We start from the raw sequence: 26,069 nt of genomic DNA on the forward strand, positions 1-26,069 counted from the left end.
TAATGTGTATAAAAGCTCCTAAACACACGCCATGAAGTAAAATTAGACATAGAAATATATTAAAGCTTAAACCATGTTAAACAATATTACATGACCTACTAAGCCTAAACAAAGTGCCAGACTGGCCTATCATATTTAGCAAAACAGGCTATATAAGTAGCCGACAAAAGCCAACGAACTGCCCAAATACCTCGTGACAGGAATAATAACTTCTTCCTTCCGTCCTGTTGAGGCTGACATCTAGTGGATTCTTCTCACATCAATCTTAGAGTCCCGTGATGGGGTTGACACAATGATGAAACGCTAGTAATGTTGATGTTTTCTGATGGACAGCACGTCATCCTTATACAAGGAGACCATAGGTATCAGCCACAGGCCGCCCGTGATTACAGACATATTGGTTGCTTTGAATTTTTTTTTTTTTTTTTTTAGGATGGTGGCAAAGATTACAGCTATTTCCAGTTGTTTGTGGACATTCATATTGTTTATCTCCGGGTATGCATTTATCGGTGACGTTAAATGGTCGAATTAAATCACCCGACGACTCACGATGCAGCACAAAGCAATGCGATTTAAGTAGGCTACTTTATGAATGGCCTGAATAAAACATCAACAGAAAGGTAGCATCGTCGCAATTCCCTGGTTATAATGCATAACATAACTTTTATCAAACCTCATTACATGTAAGATCGTCGAATCAACAGAACACCTGTAATAAGAGCAGGCATTTCGCAACAGGAACACTAAACACTGGCTGTGTCCCAATACGAAGTCACGTGCGTTCTCGGTGAAGTATTCTAAACTTTTCGTTGTACTGGCCCATGGATTAAACTCACGAGGAACACAGGGACGGAGTCGATATTTCTTGAAAACCACCATTTGCTTCAAATTGACATTAAATAACACTCAACGAAATGTATATATTTATATAGCTTTACAGCTTCTCGTGTAGAATTAAAACATGATGTAAAAAACAAAACATTCGCCAAATAAATCTTATAAATCAATATCGTACACAGTGAAATGCAGTTAATTAAAATATACATAAAACAATTTCCTTGCTTCCTTCAAATCAAGCTCATTTCCCGACTTGATATTACATAATTCTATATGACATTTTTTTTTTAAACTTGAAACTGTTTTTGCTCGACCAAATGGTAAACCATATTTGACATAGAACACAATCTATTTGAAAAACCTGCACGATAGTTAAACATACAACATGGTTTGCAGATATGCCACCACTTACGCGCTGTATCGAAACAATAAGGCATAAAGTGATCTTTTTCACACAAATTGCTGGTTTTATTTGTTGGACATGAATAAGGAGCCAAGCAGTCGTTTTGAGCAAATATAAAATGTGACCTTCTGTTCGTAATCCAAGGGTGTTTTTGCCATGCTGTTTTCCATTGTGAAATGTGAAGACAGCAAGGAGCTGATGTGTCTACACACAGCATGTCATCAGGTCTCCATCATCCCCGGAGGATGCATTCCTTTTAGACACACCCATATCAGCAATGCTAGCCTGTGTGGATCGAGACTAAGTTCATTTCACAGTACTGCAGCTTTCCTGAAGGCACTAAATTTCACCTGCAAATTAAAACATTATAAAACATGATGTAATTATATTTGACCAAAATGAAGGGTTAAGGCTGGTCTTCTCTAAATGGTTGCAGTACCCTTATATACAGGAAGCTCTGTACTTGCTACAAGCATAGTGAGGGAAGAAATACAAGCATCAGTCCATAACATTTTCAAAGCCTGTTCTTGATGATTTATCATTTCCCGGTCTACATATTGAGCTTTTAAATGAGATCATTACTGCTATCAGACAGAGGACAGCGGTTTTTTAGTCTCTTTTTTGAAAAACCTACTCGGTTTCTCCCCAAAACAACAACAAAAAGGAAAACAATTTGCATTAGTATTTAACAAGAACATCAAAAGAAGCAAGGTGCACACTTGGCCCTTTTCTTTTGAAAAGTCTCCTTAAACACAGACACAAACACAATCACACACACACACACGCGCGCGCGCGCGCACACAGAGTAAGACAGCCCTTCACAGCAAATGACAACCATTAGAGGGCTTACATAGTCATTTAAATGTGTAGCAGGAGGCAGTTCCCATTCATTTGGGAGGTTTACATTAATGGGGGTGATTTTTTTTCCTGTCAAAAGAAGAGAATATGCAGACCCCCCCCCCCTACTTTGAAAAGCAATTCATTTTGTTTCAAAATGTGATTCTGATTTACTGGGAAAATAAAAAGCGTGAAGAGAATAGGCCGTGCGGAAGGTGATCAATTAAAAGATTAAGCATTTTGCGACACATGGACGCATCTGCATTTTCATCTAATAGCCAGGCCATCAGCTCATTTTCACGGGGGCCGCAGCCTCCTTCAGCTCTGTCCTCAGATCAAAGGCAGTGCGTCAGTCCGGGCTTTCCAGTCGCTAAAAGGGATGCTAATTTAGCCTCCTTCATGTGTCGTGGTGAGAGACCCCTTCAATTAACTGAATTCTATGGCAGAGGAGGGGGTGTGTGTGGGGGGGATGCAAAGAGAGTTGGGCCGGGAAAGGCATCATTTCTCATTAATTCAAAAGGTCCGGTATTTATTAGTCCCTCGCTTCAGAGGCTTAACACTAAAAACACAGAGCATCAAAGGAGCTATGATGGGTTAAATAGAGACCATAATCTAATTAAAATATTACATATGGGTAAATAGCTCTTTGATAATCATCTAAAGGTTCCATTAAAGAAATAGGTGCTTGAGATTGTTTTATGGAGGTAGAATTATCACTTTAAAATATAGAAAACAAGTTTGCTGGCCCTAATCAGGACGGCTTCAAAGTGTCACCATTTTTGACCCATTTTTTATTTTAATGGGCGAAAGGAGGGGGCGGAAAGGAAATATTCAGAGGGATAATCAGGGGAGGGAACAAAAAAAAAACGCAGATTATTACTAGATTAACAGTGCTACCAGGTGCGTGCTGGGTGAATGGAGGCGGACCCGCGGTGGAACCAAGAACAAGGGCAGAGAGCCGTCTAATGAATCACTGCCTCCTCAGATGAAACCAGCGCGGGCCTTTCAACCCAAACGCTCCCCGGTTTATCGTGTTCCTTTACCCCACGTGCATCTTGACGGGCAGCCAAATCGTAATTGTATGATCACGGATATGGACGGCGGGATGCATTTTGTTCGGCGATTTGTTCTGCGGCATTCTCCGCTTTGGCTCTCAGTCGAAAGCTCGCTTCCTGTATGTGAGAAATATTTTTCGAAAACTCGCATAATAGCGTTATTGCACACGGTATCCATTTCCCCTTCAAATAACAGAGGATAGGTCACATTAATCAAGGCACATATTTTGTGCTGTATATACATAGGAGAAAAATTTTTTAACAGGCTAAACACATGAAAAACAGACGTGGAAATACACAGCGACACATTCAATGTTAACTGAACTGTAAAGCAGCATATAGGATTTGAAAAGAGATAACATGCACTCTCTCATGGAAAAGGGTACTCAGTCAATGTTGATTTAGCACGTCATGTTCTGCTATGTACTGTTCCTAATTGAAAGATTTATTTGTGTCACTAAAATCTGTTAACCTACAGTGTGTTAAAAAAATAGTTCAATCATTCATTCAAGGGTGTATTCTGAGGCTGTAGGGAGCCTCCATTTAAGTGCCTATAAATCTCACATCAGGGTCAATAAGATAAAGTGGTCATGTTCCTATCATGTCTCCTGCCAACACCCGTGACACAACATAATCGATGGCAGATTACACTGCACGCAGGGCTTTAAAATGAGCCACCACCTGCTTCTCTTCCTCGTGACGCTTCTGCAGCATCTCCAGCCGGGCCAGCTGGGATAGGTCCAGGTGCTCCAGGTACTGGGCGCGCTCGTGGAGGAAGTCGTTCTCCCCGGCGCTGTCGCCGCTCTTCGGTTCGGCGGGGGGCTTGGGTTTCGGAATGCTCCTGGCGTACTCCAGGGCCTCGTCGAAAGAACGGGGGGAGAGAAAAAAAGAAAAAAGAAAAAAAAGCGGGTTTAAAATCTGGGCCCGGTTCACAAATGGAACATCTACTCGGCTTTTGGTGCTTGGGGGATGAGGTGAGTGCCCCATTATCTGACTCAAATAGGTGTCTCTCTCTCCTGTTACTGCTGCAGAGCAACCATCACAACAAGGCCTTCGCATTTCTTTGAGAGGCAGGGGTGCCCTTGGTGTGGACTGTGCCCCTCTAAATCAAACAGAAACGGAATAACCAGTAATTAGGACCTAAATGGCTGCATTTGGCACTATATTGAGTAGATTCAGACATCTGAAGAAAAGGGGGAATATTCAGACAGTTTGTGTATAGCGATGTGGATGAACCTCCACCTAACAAGCACTCAACAAGGAGAACGTACCCAGCCAGCTATATACCCCTGTAACAATTACTTTTGGACAATTTCAAACTGATGGCTTCATTTTGCTCCCTGATGATGTTTATTTTAAGATGGTTGCAACAACAAGGCAATTTCAAATGTTTCTAAAAGTTGAGAATAAATATCACATTATTAAAATGAACTTTAACAGCCAAATTCATTTTAAAAATGACATCAAGGAATCAGCTATTTTTAGACATGTTTGTAAACACTAGCTAACGCTAACGAATGTTCGCCTTGTCGAGTGAGTGCAAGGTCATCCCCAGGAATGCGCTCTCACCTTTCTCCTGGGAACCATGTTCTCCGCGGCGTCCCCACCCCCAGGGTTTCGGGCCGGCAGAAAGGGGATTCTGCTTATGTTCTTGTTGTGATCGCGGACCTGGTCTGAATACCGCTGCCGTCGCCTAATTTTCTCTGCCTGACGGTTTTTGAAAGAGAGGGGTAGGAAGTAACAAAAGGAGGTTTAATTAATGTCCACACTTCTCCTATGAGGATCACCTCTCTGCTGTGGGGCCTAAAACCAACTATTCACTCCCTTCTCATTTAGAGAAAAGGTTTTGTCAGACTGGCCCTGCTAGCAAACATGTTCGAAAACAAATCCACTATGCGGTCTATTTAGCGTGCACATACTTAAGAACACATAGACACAGAAGGCTAGAGTCATAAAGAATGCCAGTGAACTTCTCTCAGCTAGACTGATAAAAGACTTTCACTAATCACACAACTTAAAGCAGGGGAAAAGGTTTTTATTTAACAAGTCACAAAAATATGCGTGACCTCACTTTATTCATTTATTCCCCCCCACATTATCATGTTACAAATACGTAATCTTTACAACATCTCAAAAAGCACTCATGGATTTGCCTCATAATGGTTTCTTTGATTGCACGGCATTCCCCTACGAAAGTGAAAATCCCTTAAATGTAATCTCTGGGTCCCATTTATTTTTTTACTTGTTTAAAACCACCCGCCAAACTCTAGCAAAATGATTTTCGGTTGACGCAGACAAATGTAATTTCTGGGTCCCATTTATATTTTTACTTGTTTAAAACCACCCGCCAACCTCTAGCAAAATGATTTTCGGTTGATGCAGACAAATGTAATTTCTGTCGGCATGAGGGGGAAAGGCACTTACTGTAATTGGTGTTACTTCGTAATTTGGTCCAAGTCCACCAAGCTTAACATCCTGTTTGAGGGCTTTGTAGTCTTTTAGAGTGTATGCCTGCAACAATACACAAACTAGTAGAAATATACACACCAGGCAGGACACACGCCGGCCCGCACAATACACACATACACACACATTCATATATTCAAAGCCGGTCTGAGGGCCTACTTTATGCTTGCGTCTTGTTTTAAATATTGGATAAAAAGGTATGCGCTTGTTCACAAGCGTGAGGGGGGGGAAAAGAACAAGTGTTTGTGCTGGACACCCGTGAAGAGTCCCAGGGCCCAGAGAGCAGCTTCCCGCCGCTCTGGGCTAAGCAGTTAATCTGCTGCGCGTCTGAGGTGCACTCCAGCAGCAATACACAAGCCGTCCGGGACAAAGGGGGCTAATCATTCCAGATCAGACTGGCTCCTCCACGGTTTTCGGGCCACTCCTAAATTAGCCATTGGTCATGGAGACCGTGGCCCTGGCCTCTCGCTCTGATCTCTTCCCTCCAGCTCCCGTGCTATGCCTTTTAAGAAATTTATCCCCAAATCTCGTCAGACACAATGTCAGAGAATCTGTGTTTTCTTTGCCGGGGATACCAGGATCGCCCTCTACGTCGCCCCAGCAAGGGCGGATGAAAAGAGCAGGAGGAGTGCTGCCTCGATTGGGCTGACATTGATTGTCGGGGTGTAAGTCCCCGCAAGTTTCCACAGACCTGACTAGCTGATATGAACACTCCTACACCACTGTATTTCATTACACAGTATTTCAGGTTATAACATTTACTAATAAATTCTGAGTATCCGTATGCGGGTGTGTGTGTGTGTTTATTTCTGACTGCAGCTGAAATTAACAATGTCTCTTTAAAGGCACTTCTGCATGTTTTGTGTGTCACTCTAGTGGGAGATGTCTGCAGGGTTCACTCTGACAAATGACAAAGGGACTAGTTCAGGGACTCAAAGACAGGGCTTTCTTCTAATCACCTTACCCTCTAATACGCTCATGTACGTCTTTGTGCCAGTCTTATGTCATCATCTCATAACAATTAACTGCATCTTGCATTACTGATGCAATTACCCTGATGTGCACATCAAAAGGGCCCCTCATTCATTCAATTTGTAACGGACTTCATTACAAGACATTATTTCTGATACAATGCTCAGTGTTTGTAATACAAGTACCATTTATACTGCATTTCTTTATGTCCTTTTGAGTTAGGTAACAACTATAAAATAACCCAAATCAGCCGTGAATACAAACAAAGGCCCTGATTTAATGGAAGTTCTCGTAAATGGTTTGTCAGAACGTACATTTACAAGATCTGTTTGTCAGAATAAACAGGGATATACAGAAGACAGTCTTTTTATACTTGGACCATAAATATTAAACATAAATATTAAAACTTATTACAAAGAATGGAGCAAGCATACGCACATGTACATGTGCATGCACAATCTTTGCGCACACGCACATGCACACGCGCGCACACACGCACACGCACACACACACACACCTTGTAGGTCGTTTTCTCCTTCAGCTGCTTCTGTTTCTCCAGCTGAGCTAGGTAACCTTCTGAGCTGCTCCGATGCATGCCGTTTATTTTCTGCCTGGTGTTCTGGCTGCTCAGCTCAGAATCACTAGTCACCATTTCCCCGATAGGGGGGAGCACTGTGTAAGACGCCGGACTTTGCGCTGGGAGCCTGTGTTGGGCCCGCAGCTCAACATGCTGGTCACCCAAACTCAGGTACTGGTTCCTCTCGCCAGCAGGCTGAAACATGGCAGCTGCCATCCTGTAAAATGAACAAAATCCATTACTACCTACACTCCAGAATTGAGCCCAGCAAACTTTCAATTCTAGTATAAGGTGCAAGTTCAAGCAGTATAAGGGTACTGGAGATGACTACAGTTTTCTGTTTTTGGGAAGTGCTCCATTAGAACCTGCTGTGCTGACAGTTTTGAAGTTCACTGAACTGGAGATGAAACATAAACTACTCCCTTTCTACATGTTTGGCATAGTGTGTGAGGAAAGGGAGTGGTTTATATATCTAATCTCCAGTTGAGTGGTTTATACTGTACATCTGATCTCCATTTGAAATTCACTCTAAGAGATCAGACACATAACCTGCTCCCTTTTCTCACACACTATGATAGCAGTGTTTCCCCATACATTGACTTTATTCGGGAGGCCTGTCCAAGCATATTTGCCCCCGCCCAAAAAGTTTTTTTTGTATTTTGTTGTTTATTTCTGTAAGCAACGCCCACTAATGTCCGACCCCCCCATCAACAGTTTCTATTTTACTGCAATGCAAATGCAATTCAAAATGAAAACGTGCATAGCACAACAAAAGTTCACTTTACAGTCACATAGAATAGTAAGTTTTCAGGAGAACTGCGGTTTTAAATTCAGAATTTCTTTTCCTAAAGACTGCTTTACATTCCCATGCATTTTAAAAGCCAGTTCGAACCAAAGATTTGCGACGCCACAAGCTGCAACCAGCGACACTTCACAAAACTCATAATTTGAAACATTCTAAAACTGTCTGTTCACATCAAAGCGACGAGATGAGACATTGCTTATGGTTGCCATAACAACGACTCCATCCATTTCCTTGTTTATAGTTACTTCCTCATTGGTTGCAATATTCATCTGGCAAATATCTAGGTCAATACAGGGAAATAATGGACACAAGTAATAGTGGTAGCGAGATGCCTGCTATAGTAGCAGTACTGCTAATGAAAGCAAGGCTTCGTAAGAGCAGAACAAACAGTGGTGTTGGCCATGGGTGATTCAGGGTTGGGTACTTGGATTTACCATCATTTATTCACCTGTCACCGAAGAGCTGGTGTCACCATTGATTTGAGCCGAGACTACTCATATACCATGCACACTTTTTGATTGCATGTTTTTGCCAGTGCAAACACTACCACAGCCCATACGCACACCTCACCCCCCTCCCTCGCCCATTCCTGACCCCCGTCCACACCACTGCCCGCTAATAAAAATTTTCCATGGGGAAACACTGATAACAGACATGAGAAGCTCAAACTGACCAAGCGCGGTCAGAATCCGTTCCCGGGAGCGAGTGACTGTCCTGATCCCAGAGTGGAGGCACCTCTCTGGGCCTTCTTCTGCTGCCCTGCTGCAGAAAGGCCGTCCCCTGGAATTGCTGAGCTGGAAACCAGTCACCAGGCAGGGCTGGCTGAGGAACCGCGGGGAGATACCCAGGACCGTAGTAGGCCAGCTGCGCCGGGTCATAGTGACCGCTCATGGGAACATGGTAAGAAAGGCCTGGCCGGGTCCCCAGTGAAGGACCGTGGGGAGAGGAGAGCTTGAGGCTGGTGCGCTTGTGTTCTTGGCCCAAGAAGGGTGCCATGTCTCCAGATGCGCTGAGGTTGATGTTCAGGTTGAGGGTGGGAGTGTTCATTGAGTAGGGTGGGCGGTCCGGTCGCCACTGTGGATTTGGCAGCGCCTCGGAGAGGGGCGTGTCGCCGGGGTCTGCCTCGTTGATGACCAGGACCTCGGCGCGTCCCGGTTGCTGACGGCGGCCGGGCATCCTAGCGGCGCGTCCATCTTGGGGGACGCTGGGATTCACCCTCTCACTCTGGTCGCTGCCGGGGGCCTGGGCGATGGGGAGACCTTCTCTCTTCCCTTTCTTCTTCTCTCTGTGGACCTGTTGCGAGAGTTGTCAGTTGTTGCAGGGAATTGGGTTTATCATAGCTGAATCGAAAGGCCATGTCTATTCACAGCAACAGGACAACTGTATGTAAACGTAAGCTTGTTCCGTATCTAATTATTTGACTCAATTTAAAATAATTCTCAATTTAAAATAACTCTCTGGAGTCTGAAGCTACAGTAATAATGCAATGTTAAGAATTTGGAGAGCACTGACGCAACACAAAATCCATAAACTTACTGACTACTATGACCACTGAAAAGAACAACTGTAATGAATCATTCTAAAAACCAGGGAAACTTCAAATACTTCAAATCTTTCCTTCTGCAAGATATGATTAACTCGGTGGGTAAGAACCATCTAGCAAGCACATCTCGAATCAACCTTGCAAGAAAACTAATGGAAAATACTAGTGCGCAAAGCACAAGATCTAATCATGAGCAGGAATGAGAAGATTTTTCTTGTGCAGCTGGAAGGTTCTAAAATTAGGATAAATATATTTTCCTTACATAATCAATGTCATCATCGTCATGGTTATTGTCATAGGTGGGAGGGGGGTGTTTTCTGGGGATTTTATATCATTTTGTTCTCATTTTATTTCTTCCTTCTCTCCTTGCCCCCCCCCCCCCCCCCCCCAAGCACCGGGCCGTGTGCAGAGGACTCACGGATTATTCCGGCAGATTACTGGCTGTGCCTCCGCATCTAATGCCTGTGATTTGACAAACACCAGCTTTCACCATTGTAATGGGAAAATATTTACGCTCCTCTCCCTGCCAGCATTAGGGTGACCGCTCAAGTGCTCAAAATAATGATGCTTCTCCGTTCCCTCGTTCGGCTGCAGAGCCTCCTTTTCAGACATTTCAGAGGCTCCATTGTGCCTCAACAAGCGTGGCAGAAATTGTGTCTGTCGCCGCCGAGATGAAATCCTGCTAAACTTAGTGTGTGCGGAAATGAGCTAAAACGCCTCATGCAAACCAAAGAAAAAAGAAAAGGAAGAGAGCTTACGACATTTAAAGCTAAGTTTAACGACGAACTAGGACGCGAACGAAGCGTTTTGCTATAGCTCTGCGAGGGTGTTGGAAAAAAAACGATTAGTGTCAGGTCATACCTTCAGCATCTGTGTTTTCAGTTGCCACCTCAGTTCAGGGTCTAAATACTGATGCTGGATTATCTCTTCCACGGCTTCTGGCTCCTGCTAAAAGGTAAATGAGGTATAAACATGAAAGAATGGCAAGCATTCAATGTCCAACATGATGCACATGCCGCAAGTTGGCCTAAGTCTTAATGCAGGTAATGAGATTCATATAAACAAATTTCAGACCTATACTGAAGCAGAATTTCATTTCAGAAACAGCAAAATAATTCACTATCCCTCTGCAAAAAACAAAAAACTGCCTAAATAAAACTAGTGAAATACGCAATGTTGGCAATAAAAGAAAAAGGCCTGTTATTATATATAAAAAGACATGAAGTATACTTGGCCTATATAAACAACCTAGGCTTATTATTACTTTTTTCCCAATCAAGCTTATTTTGGAGACACACAGCACGTCCTCTGAGTTGTTTCTTAACCGTTTCCTTATCTGTGGCAACGAACAAACGGAGAAAGGCCTTTCTGCTTCTAAACATCCCTTAGAATGGCACACAAAATTATCACTCTTATCAAAAGCACAGAAAGAAAAGCAGTCTACTGCAGCCAGCTCCGACTGGATTTTCTGAAGTGATTTTGTGGACGCCAGGTAAGAAAGGCATTATTCTCGCTCTTTGGGTCTACCTGCCCCTCCTGTAGGTTATCTTCACTTCCCTGGGTGTTGTTGGGAGACTTGATATTATTATGCAAAGCTAGCAAATGCCTTTTCTTTTCACTTCTAGAGCCGGCACTTTACTTCTCAACCACAGACGCTCGCATCATTCTCATATATTGCATGTGAAGTTGTCCCAGAAATTGAGGCTTAGAAAAACTAATTTAAAAACTAGTTTTAAAACAAGCAGTGTATCTTTCAATCACAGTGGCTTGTTTGTGTTGTCATGCATGGAAGATTTTTTATTTGTAATTAAATTTGTAATGAAAAAAACCCTAATTTCAAAACATTTTTCAGAAAGTCCCGGTTTCAATCCTTAAACTATAGGCACAAACAATGAATTCACTTACATTCATTGTCACACATTAGGGGACCTGTTCAATCTAACTGCAGTGTGCTTTATTTTAAACTGTAGAAATGCATTAGAATCAGGGCCGGCTGTTGGCATGAGCGATAGCGGGTCACCTGGGGCAGCATCTGTACGGAGGAAAAAACCAAAGGAAAAAAGGGGAAGGTGGAATGCGCTGCATTCATGACAACCTGCAAACCCCCCCCCCCCCCCCCCCCACCCCCCCACTCCATAGGCCATTGCCACCTACAAACCATGATTATAGTAGATATTTTTTGAGTTTCTAACACAACATTTTTAGTTCATTTCAGTGACCACCCAATCCTTATTGTTGTGTAGCAACAGAGGAACAAAAAAGAGGACCCTTGCAGGAATATATTATTCTCAGAAAAGGACAAAGCACAACATGGTTTGACTCAACTGAGGACAAATTTACGAAAATACATGAATTCATGCTGTTCATTTCAGAAAAATGTCATAAATACTCAGATTACAGTCCTGTGCATGTTGCGATGCTTTCAATTTTGTAAAAGCAGCAGATCAGAGGACACATTTAGTACTAATGCTGTAATGAAAATCATTTAGTTGACTTCGGGCCCCCTTGGCTGCTAAGAGCAAACCGGTCCGATCGATGGAACTGACAGCTTGAAGGGTTCGTTATTGAATGCTGCTAATTCTAAAAGTGTGAATAGGCGAAGGTCACAGAATATCAAGCCGCAGTGAGTGGATTGAGTTGTAATATATCCATCAATAAATGCACCACCATGCTGATCTGTCTATTTACGGAAAGGGCAGGTACGCGGGGAACTAATCACGTGGTACTGGCCTCTCCATTACAGGCACATTCACAGATGGGTGATAGCTGCTAATCGCCCCAAAGCTGAGCTGGTTACCGGTTACAGCCGAAATGGGACTTGGACCCCGTGCCCCTACAGAAAACCACCGGATCTGGGCAAGCCTCCATCACCTGTTAGTTAACATAAAACCTAAGTGGTGCAGTAAAACCACATCATTAAAAAAGACCGGAATACACACACACACAAACACACACACACACACAGACACAGTCTTGCTGGTTCTGTACTCCAAAACATGGGATTTAAAATAAAACAATGCATATGAGGTTAACGTGTGGACTGTCAGCTTTAAGTTGAGGGTCCTGACATCCATATTGGGTGATCTGTGTAGGAATTAAAACCCTTTTTATACATAATCTCCCCATATTACAGGAGCAAAAATAACTGGACAAAATAGCAATCTGAAATAAAGGCATCATATTTCGTACTAAATTCTTTGCATTCTATGACTGCCTGAAGTCTGTGAAACACAGACATCACGAGACACTGTGTATCTTCCCTGGTAATGCTCTGCCAGGCCTATACTGCAGCCATCTTTAGTTCTTGTTTGTTTCTGGGGTATTTTGACTGTAGTCTTTTCTTCAGCAAGTTTAGCCCATGTTCAGTCGGATTCAGGATGGGTGATTGAATTTGCCAATGAAGAACATTCCATTGTTTGGCCCTGAAAAAATCATTGATTGCTTTAGCAGTGTGTTTTGCACCTGAGCAGATGTTTCAATACAATTCAGAATTCATCCTTCTGCATCATCAATAAAGTCAAGTGAGTCAGTTACAGTGGCAGCCATACATGCCCAAGCCATAGCACTAGTTTCACCATGTTTCACAGATGAGGGGGGTGCTTTGGATCACGAGCAGTTCCTTTCTTTCTACAGTTTCCATCACCTTGGTACATTTAATACTAGTCTTATCTGTCCATAGGCCTATGCCACAATTAAAAGGTTAGTTTTTCTCTGATTGACCATACCATAGATGCTTCCCCAAGCATCGGTCGATGCATCCCCAGAGAAATGTGAACAATTCTTAAAGTTTTTTGCAAATAAAATAGACAATATCAGAGTGCAGGTCATCCCAGAAACTCAAAACATACCTTTTTCTAATGAAAATTCTGCATATTTTCATACCATCTCCAAATTTTCATGAGGTGAAGTCATTGCTAAGATGAAGCCCTCTTCGTGTGCCCTTCCTTGCAAGTTCCATTCGTTTTACTCTTTTTTTGTTTCTTCACAATCTTTAACTTCTGGCACTGAATCTGCTTATTTTAAAACTGTGATGGTTGAACCTTTCCTGAAAAAACCCTATCTTGACCCTCTGTCCTTAAAATATTACAGACCAATCTCTAAATTACAATTCCTGTTTAAAAAGTCTTAGAGAAAATGGCGCAAATCGACTGTTAACTTTTATGACCAGAAATGATCTCTTTGAGAAGTTTCAATCCGGTTTTAGAAAACTGCGCAGTACCGAGACCGCTCTCTTCCAAGCAGTACAGAGTCATTCCAGGGGAAAATGGACCCTTTTTAACCATGACCTCTCAGATCTTTCTGACATTTGACACCCGTAATGTAACCTTGGTATACTTTTGTAACAACAAAGACTTGCTATACTACATGGCTTATGTCTGAATATGTTGATTTAATTAAGAATTAAAATGAATGTCTATTTATCTCAAAACTACTTACACTTTGAACAGTTCATACGTTGTTCTATACAGTCCGATGTACACACAGACAATTTTTGTTTTACAGTACGATTACAACTGGTGATTGACTAGTTAAAGAAGGGTTGCACAACTCCAGTCCTGGTTGTTCCTTAGTTATAGTTTTCTGTAAAATAGCTCTGTAAACTACACTGGTTCACCCCTGTAGCAGTGTAAAATGTTTAGAATACACTTGCAGTCTGAGCCTTTAACTGTTAATTATACAAATGTCAGCCCAAGAAATAATTGAGCTGATTAAATAAATAAGAGCAGAAGCTGGCACAAAATCCGGAATTGGATCTGCCCTTTTTACGCACCCTTGGGTGAAAGGCTGATCTGTATCGGGATTTTGCACCAACTTCTGCTCTTAATTATTTCATTAACTCAGTCATATCTTGAGCTGACATTTGTCCACAGAAAATATAATTGAGCCAATTAAATAATTAAGATTTTAAGAATTGGGGAAGGGGGGGCTATATATACCCGCTGCATTTTATTTATAATACTCTCGACAGCCTCTAGCAAGTCATGAGTATGGGATTGCCATCAGAAGCTGCGCACCTGGAAAAAAGTGAATGACATCGGAGGAGAAATAGCATGGCACCTGTGGGAAAGCTCAACAATGCACCAAACGTGGGCTAAATGCTACACTTTCAAAGGTTCATACGCCGCCTCTCCAGGGGAGAGACAGCAGAGGGGGCTCTGAGGGAGGGAAGGGCCGGCTCCTGCTCGGACGGCACGGGGGGCAGTGGCAGCCAGGTTCCGGTGACACCATTGCCCTAAGGCGCCTCGCGTAACCGGTGTCAACGGCTCTGCGGCGGGCACTGGGTGCCCTCTCATTACTCCCTCCGTGGCGAGACGTGGCGCGACCTCTGCCTGCCCTATCCCCCCCCCCCCCCCCCACACCCCCCGCCTTTTGTCAACCATTTTAATAATCCCAATCGAAATCTCGGAAATGATAAAGCCAAATTGCATCTGGAGCATTGTAAGCTGCGTAATATCTATTCTGTTAAATTGAGGTCTGTAATTGCCCCCCCACCAACCACCCCCCCCCCCCCCCCCCCCCCCCCCCCCCCCCCATGTAGAGGGGCCACAACAAAGGGCAGCAATCGCAGCATGTCATTTTCCTCGAGACCGGGAAACACAGCTTGGCAATGAAGACTTCAAAGGCCCGCGGATCTTGAATTGCATTTGGTGGCTATTGTGGCTGCCCGGGCAATCTTGATTAGGTGTTTACGCGGAGGTATGGCATACAGTGGCGGAGAGCCCCTGAGCCCTGGTCTAGAGCTATTAAGAGACTGTACATTATGTTCCTGGCTTTGAAGTGAGGGCCTGAGGGATAGCGAGGGACTCGGGCTGAGTGCAATGGCAGAAGATTGCTCTGCTACCTCTGTCTTTATCAAAGGGCCTCTGCCTGGATGTCATCATGACTCCGGTCGCTTGCTGGCAAAAGTTGGAGCATTACGAGATTGTGTACATTTAATAACATCTCTAATTATCGGGAGTAAATGAGGAAGAACCCACACCCAACGCCCCCCCGCCCCCCACCATCCCTTTCTCAGTCAAAGACAAAATAGTGCCTTTTAAAAACCCAAATAGCACACTTAGCTGTCCTTTGGATGATGTCTTTAAATTTAATGTGATTACACTGAGCCCAGCAGGCTTTTCCTCCATTTCAAGGGCACTGCTGACAAAGAAATAACCGCTATGCAGCTCATAACAAGACCATCTGAACATGAAGATCAGGTCAGACACTGATCATTTATGCTTGTAATGACACCATATCGTCTTGTTGCTGTAGCTCCACAGAACTGTAAATGTCAAAATAGGCTGTGCTATAGCCTACATCAGATCTCCAAACATTATTTAAAAAACAACTTATTAAACAAGTATATTAAAAATTATACTGTATGGATGTCCCTTCTTAAAACAGGCAACATAACTACTTTATGTAGATTTGTAATTTTTGCATTTTCAAGATCCTTTTCCTGAAGCCATAGAAATTGTACAATGGCAATTACGTCCAATACACGCTTCAGACGTAGCACAAGTAGCTAAAAACAATACCAAAAGACAGTATTTATAATATTTTTCTCATTATCTCATTATCTAGATTATAGCATAAGCTATAATGCAGACCAGACAGCATTTATAGCACAGGCTCATATAAAATAAGGAATCGTGTTAGTTAGTTGAATTCCAGCCCTTGTACAAAACCGGCCATTAACCGAAAATGAATTTGTTAAACTGGCAAGTGCTTTAGCGGAGCCTTTGTCCAGCATGAGCGCTCCCTCTGAATGATATTGGTAGGGCACGAGCAAAGGAAAGCCCACAGGAGCCTAATCAGAGACAACAACACAGACAGTCGGGGAGGGGGAAGCCCTGTTGTGTGCGGGTCCACAATACCAATGACCCTTGAGTATGCAAATCGGACTGATACCAAACATTATGTTAGTGCTGGGCTCAGATGGGTTGGCAAATGCTGAAAATACAGCAAACTTGCATACGCCACGGAGCACAGATCCACGGCGGCAGTCAATTATACCCAGGTGCACAGATATTTAAAAGGCGATTGGTAACCCTGCTTCTCTGATGTTCTTAATAGCCACTGTTGTACAGATAATCTCATATAACCAGACATGCTTGCCTTTCACTTTTTTTTGCGCAGACGGCAATTGAAAAGTGCTTTTCTCTGCCAAATTAATTTCCCAGCCCAATTCAGAGCACGCCACTCCTTTCTGTGCTCCTGGGTGAATCAATTAAAATTTGCCATTTGCAAACATATTCAAACAATCAGGACTGAAAGCCTGCATCCAGGGTTAAGAGACGTTTGGTTTTTAAGCTGTGTTTTCATTTCAAAAAGCTTATTGAAATGTAGTCCAAGTCCCATTGGCACCAAAACTTAAAGTGTTTGAGGCAGGCGTGTCACAACGGACTTGATCTTCAAGTTTCCCTTTTTGTGTAACCATGTGACAGGGAAACCATTGGTTTATATGCATTTGTGCACTGATTCAGAAAATGTATCCTGAGAGATGGAAACATTCATCGCATTTGTAGCTTAAGTAATGCTCCCGCTGCAATCACACAAGTGCATCTGATTGTGCGTGAATGCCCACTTCCTCCATGTGCCACTTAGCATGATTTGGTCTTCCAATGTCCCTTGTACAACTATATCTTCTCTAACCTTAAAAGACTATCTGTGACCAGATAAAATGCAGCTGCATGTGCACGGAAGCTGTTCTCAGTGCTTTGCTTTGAAAGCAGGTTATCAATGCGATCCATCAAACTTGGATATCCTGTTATTAAAAGTCCACTATCTAAACCGGAAAATAAAAAAATTGAGAAACTTGTGGAGACAATTCTGAAAGACACTGATGTCTGACACTACCATATGTCCAAAGCAGCAACAGCAGGATGTCAACCGTGAGGCCAAAATACCAGTATTTCACTGCAGATTCTAAAAGAGTACTTTGATTTCAATGCCTGTTACCCACAGGCCATGCATGCATCGCTTGTATCTGTTCACGCAGAGGAGCAAGAGGGCTGCAACAAATAAGAAGTGCAATTCTGTTGTCAACAAATTTTCATGAGAGTTGAACGGTCTGTGTTTCAGAGCTGAGTTACGATAGTTTCCTTCTCTGATGAGCCAAATGTGTATCTATTGAGAGGCGATATAAGGTTCCATAAGGGTGCCGTCACAAAATCCCTCATGAATCACATAAATATGCAACTTGTTGACACAAAACCCTAGCCTAAATTCTATGAACATAAATTGAGCTTGGTCATCTTTTAACATTAACATTTGTTGTTTCACTTGCTGCTGAAAAATATGGGAGTTAAATCAATCCTCAGACTTGTGACCATCAACAATCAAGATGGCACAGTTTTCTATTCAATATCTCTGCTGCTTTTGAGACAGCTACACAATTGACATGACATTGCTATTGTAAGCTGTGTTCATAGGACTTCTTCATGACCTTTTCCAATTTCTGTCCATGCAACAAACCAATAAAAGCACATTTCCTCATCAGTATTTCTGACAGCTGCATTTATGTGATATAAATAGGCGAGTCCCTTACTGTTTCATGAAAACATGCATTCGAAAATGAGCAGCTGATATCTTGAGCACTGTGATGTAAATTATTTTGGCTTCACTAAATTGCGTAAGTATTGTTATTACTATTTTATTTTATGCAAACAATTTATTTTATTATTTTATGACATTGTGCATAGCAATTAAGGTTGGGAATATTTCTGCCAAGGTACAATTTTTGTGTAATCTTTAACATGGAATATTTTTATGGAATCTTTTTTAAAAAACCCAATCTTTAATGGCAGCTTTTTTTCATTCAAAACTAAACATGATAAAGAAATAATAATTTTCAATTAGTGTTTAAAACCTTACGATTTACTGACCCCAAACCCTCGCCCCCCCACCCCCCCACCCCATATATACCCATTCTTATCATAGCCTGGAATCCCAAAAGAGCAATTTTGAACTATTTACCTCTATGTCATCGAAGGAAGGATGTAAATGTCCCTGGTTATCAGCAATGTTTGTGCACCCTCTGGTGGTCCATTATAAGAATACAGCAAGTTCAAATACACAAAACATGCACTGGATCTTCAATATTTAAATCATAAACTGGCAACAGTGGCCACGTCCATTTCTGGTTTTCATGCCAACTTTTGGCCTTAATTATTTTAAGACCTAAAAAAAAGTGCAAGAATGACAACAACTTTGTCCATATACAAAACGTTTCACTCTGATCTAATCTATGAGTGCATCAGTGTTGGTGTATACAGCCAATCAGCTCATTTAGCCTGGGTTATTGGTGGAGACCCGCATACACATACCAGACCTCCAGGACTGGAATTGTTCAGCCCTGATTTAAATGTACAATGAACATGACACCTGTTGTAATACTTTTCTGGTAAATACAGGCCAATAAATTGCTGAAATATATTGCATGTAGGTCTAAGACTGTCAAAAAGAGCAAGATTCATCTTAATGAAAAAATGCACATTTGTTTGGACTGAACAACAGTATTGGTCTTTCACCTGCCACATGAAAGTGCAGTAGACTGCGATACATTTTGATTAAGAACAATCAATTTTAACCAAACACAAGTGGTGGCGCTGCTTGGTGGCTCAACTGGTTAAGGCAGACTGAGTTGGTGCCAACTGCGGCCGGTAACTCCATTGGCTAGCAAAGTGTACAGGATGGTTCAGTCAGTTCGGAGTCAGTGTTTCAATGCTCTCTAGCTCTCTGGCTGGTCAACTGGGTCCCCATGGACTGCATGCCAAAGCATTACATTACATTACATTACATTACAGGCATTTGGCAGACGCTCTTATCTAGAGCGACGTACAACAAAGTGTATAATCATAATCAGGAAAGCCACATGAAATGTCTTCCTCCTCCTCAGGTTCTATGTGAGCTCGGCTGTGCTCTGTAGTGTGAAAAGAAGCAGGCTGGTGACATCATATGCTTCAGAGGAGATCTGTCTCTGTCCTAAATTGGTAATGGAAATTATGCATGAATGTTCCTAGACAGTTAATTGTCCAAATCAAGGCAGAAATCGGACAAGTTCAGCCACAGGTTGAGTGCCAAATTTGTTAAAAAAATTAAATGAATAAAAAAACAACAGAAGGGGTGAATTTCAAGAAGAACAGACATGTAGAGCTTCTCACATCAATCTAAGTCAGTAGACAGTAAGAAGCATGTATGCATGATGACATACCTTGTTCTTATGGTCTTCTTTTGCTCCCTTTGGGCCGTGTGCACACAGATAGGAGGCCTGTTTTGTTCTGACCCCGAGAGTAATTTTGTTTCGTTCCACAATGTCCTTTTTGGGCTTGGTTTGTCTCATGTTTGACAATCGACGGGACCAATTCAGTCCATTGTAAACGCTGTCCTGGTTGTTGCTCGTTGTCTCATGGGTATGGGCAGATTCTCGCTCATAGAAGAGCTGGTACTCCTTTGCATACCTCTCATTCATCTCTTCATAAGAGTCCTCTGGTTCATGAAAGACAGCCTGGTTTTCCCGTGTGTGCGTTCGGTTCACGGCGGCTGGGTCAGCCAACGCTCTTCTGTTCGAAGCGGCGCACTCAGGGCGGTGAAGCGTCCGATGGTGACTCTGCCGTTCGGACACTGCGGTTTCAGCCCCGGCAACTGCGACGCTCTGCGGAGACGGGTAGTAAGGAGTTGGGGGAGGCTTGGACTTTGACTCCGAGCAGCGGTCTGGCACCACGTCCGTCGCAAAGCCGACAGCAGGGGCCTGCCTGCGAGCAGAACGATTCTTCTGTTCCCCGTTTCCGGAATGGTCTCTCGCCTTCCAGGGACTCCCTTCACCTGGGCTGGCATAAACATTGGACCCCTCTTCCTCAAGCAAGAGCTGGGTCCCTTCCTCAAAGGGCCGGTCTCCCTTCAGGTTGGTCCTCCAGTTGGGGTCGTAACGCAAGGCCGCATATTCGTCCTCCGCAGGTCCATACCTGCCAAGTTTAAGGAGCAGACGTATGATTTGAGATGAGGCATAGATTGACAGGGGAACGACGCCAACAAAACAGTACACAGGTATCTTGGCAACCTGACAGATTCAGAAAAACAGTGGACAGGATTGTGGTTGAAAACAAGTGAAAATGTAAAAAAAATTTATCACCCACTGCTGCAGCTGTATATTCACTAAAGCGATTCAGTACCTTGCTTGAGAATATACCATCAGTGCTCTCCATCAAACCTAGAAGTCTTGCGGTTGAAAGACAACTCCTCATTAACCACAATGTCAGCCGAATCTTATTAAGTAAAGGGTGATTGTGACAGTCGTTCTTTATAAAAAAAAATACTTAATAAAAAAATAGCCTTACATCAAATAGATTGTTCAAACCAACTCTACTTCAAAATTTTGCATACAGAACATAGATATTAATTTCAACGAAAAAGACTTATATTTGTAGTCATACAATAGTTAGAGTAAGGTTTTTATTTATATATTTTGATATTCTTAGCATTTTCTACACTTGCTTATATCCCTTGTATTGTGTGTAAGCAAATGAAGAATAGGGCATGGAAGCAAGTTCTGAAAAAGGCAATTTTCAGCTAATAAAACAGAGGCACTGATGCCCGTGAATTGAAATTGCTGCCTAATGTGCTCCTTGTAGCATTGATGAAAAGGCCTCATTAAAATTATTAGCAGAGTGCTTCTTTGTTGTGCTGCTCTGAATACTGAGACCTACTTCTCGTTTTGTGATGCCATATGTAGAACTGTTCTGGTGTAAAGCACTTCAGTCAATGAGGGTGAAAGGGTAAGGAACAGCACTGTAATGACCCAACTGAAAAGGGCTGGAGAATGCAGCCCATTACAGACACACAGCTGGGTGCAGTCTTTAGCATGCAAAAACCTACTTAGGTTATTGTATTTTCATCGCAAATCCAGAGAGAGCAGGAGACCTGTGTGTGTCCTGTAGGAAATTTGTCTGACCCCTTTGTTCTCCCGCAAATACGGAATAGGTTCAAGAAAAATAAACACAAACATGGGGGGAAAGTGTATTTTTTTGTGGTTTCCACTGCTATGAAATACCCTCTGATATGATCACAGTTCTATGTCTAAATTTGCACGGTTCAAGGAGGCTATCTGAAGCCAAATGTGTGAGAGTGGCTGATATCAGCTTAACACAGTTTTGAGACTATGAGATAATGTTATCTGGCTGGAGGTGCTTCGCGGCAGCAAACAAAAAAAATGGGCCATTGATACCCTGGTCATCACGCTGTGACGAGAAGTACGTTAAGTGCCACTCCAAGGGACTGCGGTCCATACAAACAAAAACAAAATAAATAGCGCGATCCTTGCTTCTTTTGAAAATAGATATCACGCAGACAAAAGGGGTGCAGCAGAACCGCTAGGGGACTGGAAACAGTGGTAGGGGACCAGGGTCCACACTTCAGATTCCTGGATTTGTTGCACCAGTGCAATGTAGGGTCTCCCACATACAGACAAAAGAGGTGCATGCGTGTTAATGGGCAGCGCAACAAGTGCTTATTGTGATAACCTCAGACAAAATACAATCAAATTTCCATTCATTTAAGGCAGTTTTCATGGAAATGACAGAAATTCAAGGTCTTCCATGAGCCCAATTAGCCTATGTTGCTGACACTTGGCTACAACCCTTTCAATCACCAACATTTTTCATTGCTGAGTAAGTGAATAAAAGCTATTAATCATTTATTTGTTATTTAGCAATGGAAAACCTGGATTGTTTCAAGAGTGCTCTCTTTAGTTAACTTCACAAAAGCACTGAGCTGAGCCCTAATTAAATTCCATTAACAGAAATGCCATTCTCTGTGCAAAACATCAGGCATCACATGTACAATTCTAAAATATAAAGTTAAAGCTTTTGCATAATTACATAGTAATTACAGATAATTAGTTCAGCTGTACTATATGCTATATATAATTTAATTAAATGAGTGTTTATTTATTTATTAATCTAACATTATGTTGTTTACCTTCTTCAACTTCATTTTGAAATGATAAATCAAGGAAGGATAAACAAAATAAATGATAAACGATGCAACTTAGATAATTATTTTACTGATTCAACACAGTTGTCTTTCAACAAAATTAAACTATAACATCTGCAGTGTGTGGTGTGTGTGTGTTTGTGTGTATATATGTAAACATGTATATAACAAACAAAGATTAAAAAAAACATTTTTTATGTCTACCTGCAATAACACAAAAATGTTTGTTTTACCCAAAATAGGCTCCTTTGGCCTTAATTATAGGAAGTCTATCCAATCATTGTGCGAAGTGGGAACAGGAGGGATGGGAGGGAGTTCGGGGGGTAATTAAATTGATTCAAGTATAATCTATCTTAAGTTTTTTTGGTATTAGGGCTACCCAAGGTTTTAAAAGGTAGATAAGATTTCAGTCAGTTCAACTACCCCCAGCTATTATGAGCAAAGTCCAGGATTATTTTTTTTAACTAAAACTCATTCTAAGTTCACTCACTAAAACTTGTGTTATTGTAGGTAGAAATGGGAAAAAAATGTTTGTACTTTGGTTTGTATTTATTTGAGGAAAAAAAACAACCCACAGGTGGCCTGTACTATGCACATATCTCAACTTCAAACATAAGGCGTCACATTAGCGCCATCTACTGAAAGAAACTATCATTACCATGAAATTTTCTTGACCTTTCAAATAAATCTACAAAGATGGTGAATTTACTCACATGGGTAAATACAATTGCACCTATTTTTATGCATTATTTGTTTTAAACTATGTGCATCACCATTTTACGAACGAGTAGCAGTAACTGGCACAACTGAGAGAAGGAAGCTTCGAGGAACATAGATTTACCCCAACATGTCTTGGCGTTTCTCTCGCAGTATCTCACCAACTTCGGTGTCATGTGGTACTGTATTAATTTGTCCTTGTTGTGGTGCTACTACATCAAGGCTATCGTATATGTAGTGATTTTCCTCTGCAAATTCTTCCAAGTCATTTTCGTCGTCTCTCTCTTCCTCCCCACTACTCTCTTCCAGTTCCTCCCCCTCGCCGTTTGTTGGATTCACCATTTCATTGGCCTGTCGGATCCGAGTCTTAAGTTCCATTTGGTACCTCCTCTCCTGGGCGAGACTTTCGGTGTCAGACTCCAAGGAGTTCCACAGGCTGATCTGTGCGTCCTCCATAAGGGAAGATTTTTCTGGTTCCTCCTTGGATCCTATGTCTGATGTCCCAGCCTGAATCACATTTTGACGGTTCAATTCCATGGTGTTATCCATGCCCACTTCAATTTAGGCAACAGGTTGGTGTGAGCGCAGAATGTTTTTATTGAACAACGTTGACCTAACCTGTTGGTATTCCAGTTAATACAGGGTCAAGTGTTTGTTGGAAATTAATTCTGTTAAAAAAAATAAAGACTAAATTAAACCATTGGAACGACACGACAGAAGTAACTAACTGTCAGCTAACGGAAAACGAAGGGCTTTAGAAAACATTCATGTCGGTCATCATATAAAATTTCTTAAAAGCGCTACTACGTCGAATGCTGTAGGCAACTGGATTAACTAACGCTAGATAGTATACAAAAAACTTAGCTAGGCGTTAGCAAGCGACGTGAATAACTATAAATAAGTTAGCTAACTTCGAATACGCTTGTTGCTGGCTCACACCTCGCAAATTAGCACGTTTGCTGGTTAGGAATGCTACCTAGCTCGCGTATAGACTATAGTTATGGTTAGTATTAACAGGCAAGCTAGATTGGCTAACGTTAGCAATCATCATCGTATGATCTCTTCAGTTATGTAGCCAGATGCAAATAGCTAACGTTTGCTAAATTACAAAATATTTTATTTGCTCAGTTAGGAGGTAGCTAATGCCAGTTAGCTAACAAGTTAACGGTTAGCAAAATGAAGCCGTTCCATTGATGCATGCTGGTATTCAATTTAGCTATATGACACTGGTACAGTTTAAAAATAAAGTACCTAGCTAGTTAGTCATCTTAAAGCAATCGCGTGGCGTAAACACATTGGTAACGTTAGCTAACAACTAATTATTAGCAAAAAGCAGCGATTAAACTCACCCATCTCCACACCTGTACACAGCGTTGCTGCCATGGTAACATTGAAGCGTCACCACGCACCGTACGCGCGACGTTGGCTAATGTTAGGTAAAGTTGCTAATATGTAGGCTTTATATTCATATTCATGAATACTAATTCAGAAATAATTATAATCCATTTTATGAACACTGAGAAATACATGAGATCTGTTGACTTGCTAGATATGCCAAGAAATACTGACGAGATTATTGCATTGCTTTTTATGTGTGCGCAAGTTAGAGTTGCACAAGCACGGACGTAAGATCCATGAGTCCAGAATTGTAAATCAATTAAAAAACATTAACCTGCATGTTGCCCCTTAAGCAAACAATATTGCTGCGGGATGTTTAGGAGGATGGTGATGGATTGTGCAATATTTATGGTGGTTTCTTGGAAACACCCCGTCCAGTCCTGTGCAGTGGGTTGATCGCCAATGACCGCGGTTGGCATTAACTGGACGTTCCAAATTAGGATAGGAATTGGATATACACAGCCCTGCATGGGGACAAATTATTTTTTATAAAGACGAAGTCAACTTCTCCGACAAAGATAGGTACGGCCAATTTAACTTCGACAACTTTTTGAGTAGCCCTGGGGACTGTCATTTCCGACTCGCACACTCACACCCGATGATTTGGAATTAGTGGTGAAATCGATGTGCAGCCCCATTTCAAACCAGTTATACCCAAATTAGCGAGTGCCAACTGTAGTGTCGTATGGTCTCGAAACTCGCGAGGCATACCAGTCCCACCCAAAGTACAGATATTCTTAGTAACTATATGCCGTCCAAGATTTCTCCAAACAAATATTTGGGAAACCAAGCAAAAGCCATATCGCAAATTTAATTTTAATATAATTTGATAGAATTAATATTAAACTCAAAATTAGCGATTTATGAGCAAACGTCGGGGTATATCGTGGTCACAACCATCATTGGTCTTGCTTTCCTTATCTGTGACTAGCCGTCCAACAACGGCAAGTGTTAATTTTATCTTGCTCACCATTATAATTGTTCACTTAACACATTACTACTAATGTGGTAAACAGAGAACCATTCACTTACGTTTACTTCTGCCTTGCAAATATGTAGCTAACCAGCTTAGGTCATGCCATTCACCATTAAGGATTGATTTAGAACCTATAACTACCTAGTTGACCTTTTTTTAAAGATGGTACATCTTCAGTAAGCACTGAAAAACCAGCAAGCAAAGCATCAACTAATATTTACCATCAGAAAAATCACAAGATTCAGAATTTGAACAAACCTTTTTGGTGATTATTCAAATGGCCAGGGTTTTTTTTTTTTTTTTTTTTTAGTTGGCCACTCTTGCATATATGGCAGAGGCCATACTCGTTTTTTTACCTGACATTTGTACAGCAAATATCACAAGTTAAAATCTTGAGATTTTTTTTTTTTTTTTTTTGAGATGCTGAGTAGAATGTAGCAATAAAAAAAGTATCCATGCAGTACTTCCACAATGGTTTCACACCATTTAGTTTCCAAGGCTTCAATGT

At 41.9% G+C, this 26,069-nt stretch overlaps 1 protein-coding gene across 4 annotated transcripts; it reads right to left on the bottom strand.

The window, feature by feature from the left end:
- Window positions 1–411: 411 nt before the first annotated feature.
- jhy (junctional cadherin complex regulator) lies at window positions 412–24,694 on the bottom strand. Of its 4 annotated transcripts, none has more exons than XM_035433841.1 (9): window positions 24,537–24,694; window positions 23,312–23,855; window positions 19,694–20,444; window positions 10,357–10,440; window positions 8,626–9,245; window positions 7,088–7,364; window positions 5,557–5,643; window positions 4,702–4,839; window positions 412–3,990 (listed from the first exon to the last, which is right to left on the bottom strand). In XM_035433841.1, exons 2-9 carry the CDS (start codon window positions 23,734–23,736, stop codon window positions 3,778–3,780), a joined length of 2,595 nt encoding a protein of 864 aa, XP_035289732.1. In that variant the 5' UTR covers window positions 23,737–23,855; window positions 24,537–24,694; the 3' UTR covers window positions 412–3,777. The 4 variants fall into 4 exon arrangements, with proteins under 4 accessions (XP_035289732.1, XP_035289731.1, XP_035289729.1 ...); XM_035433840.1 differs by having other exon boundaries at window positions 10,357–10,443; window positions 23,312–23,805; window positions 24,537–24,693; XM_035433838.1 differs by having other exon boundaries at window positions 10,357–10,443; window positions 24,537–24,693.
- Between the last annotated feature and the right edge of the window lie 1,375 nt (window positions 24,695–26,069).

The sequence above is a fragment of the Anguilla anguilla genome, chromosome 9 (assembly GCF_013347855.1).
Source record: "Anguilla anguilla isolate fAngAng1 chromosome 9, fAngAng1.pri, whole genome shotgun sequence".
In the NCBI taxonomy this organism is placed as follows: domain Eukaryota; kingdom Metazoa; phylum Chordata; class Actinopteri; order Anguilliformes; family Anguillidae; genus Anguilla; species Anguilla anguilla.

Bases quoted from the DNA above. Each gene is read 5' to 3' on its own strand.
- jhy (XM_035433840.1), bottom strand. From the start codon at position 23,736: ATGGATAACACCATGGAATTGAACCGTCAAAATGTGATTCAGGCTGGG. The intron at 10,444-19,693 runs GTATGTCATCAT...TTTACCTTTTAG, and splicing joins AAGAAGACCATAAGAACAAG to CAGGAGCCAGAAGCCGTGGA. The intron at 3,991-4,701 runs GTGAGAGCGCAT...TCTTTCGACGAG, and splicing joins ACATGGTTCCCAGGAGAAAG to GCCCTGGAGTACGCCAGGAG.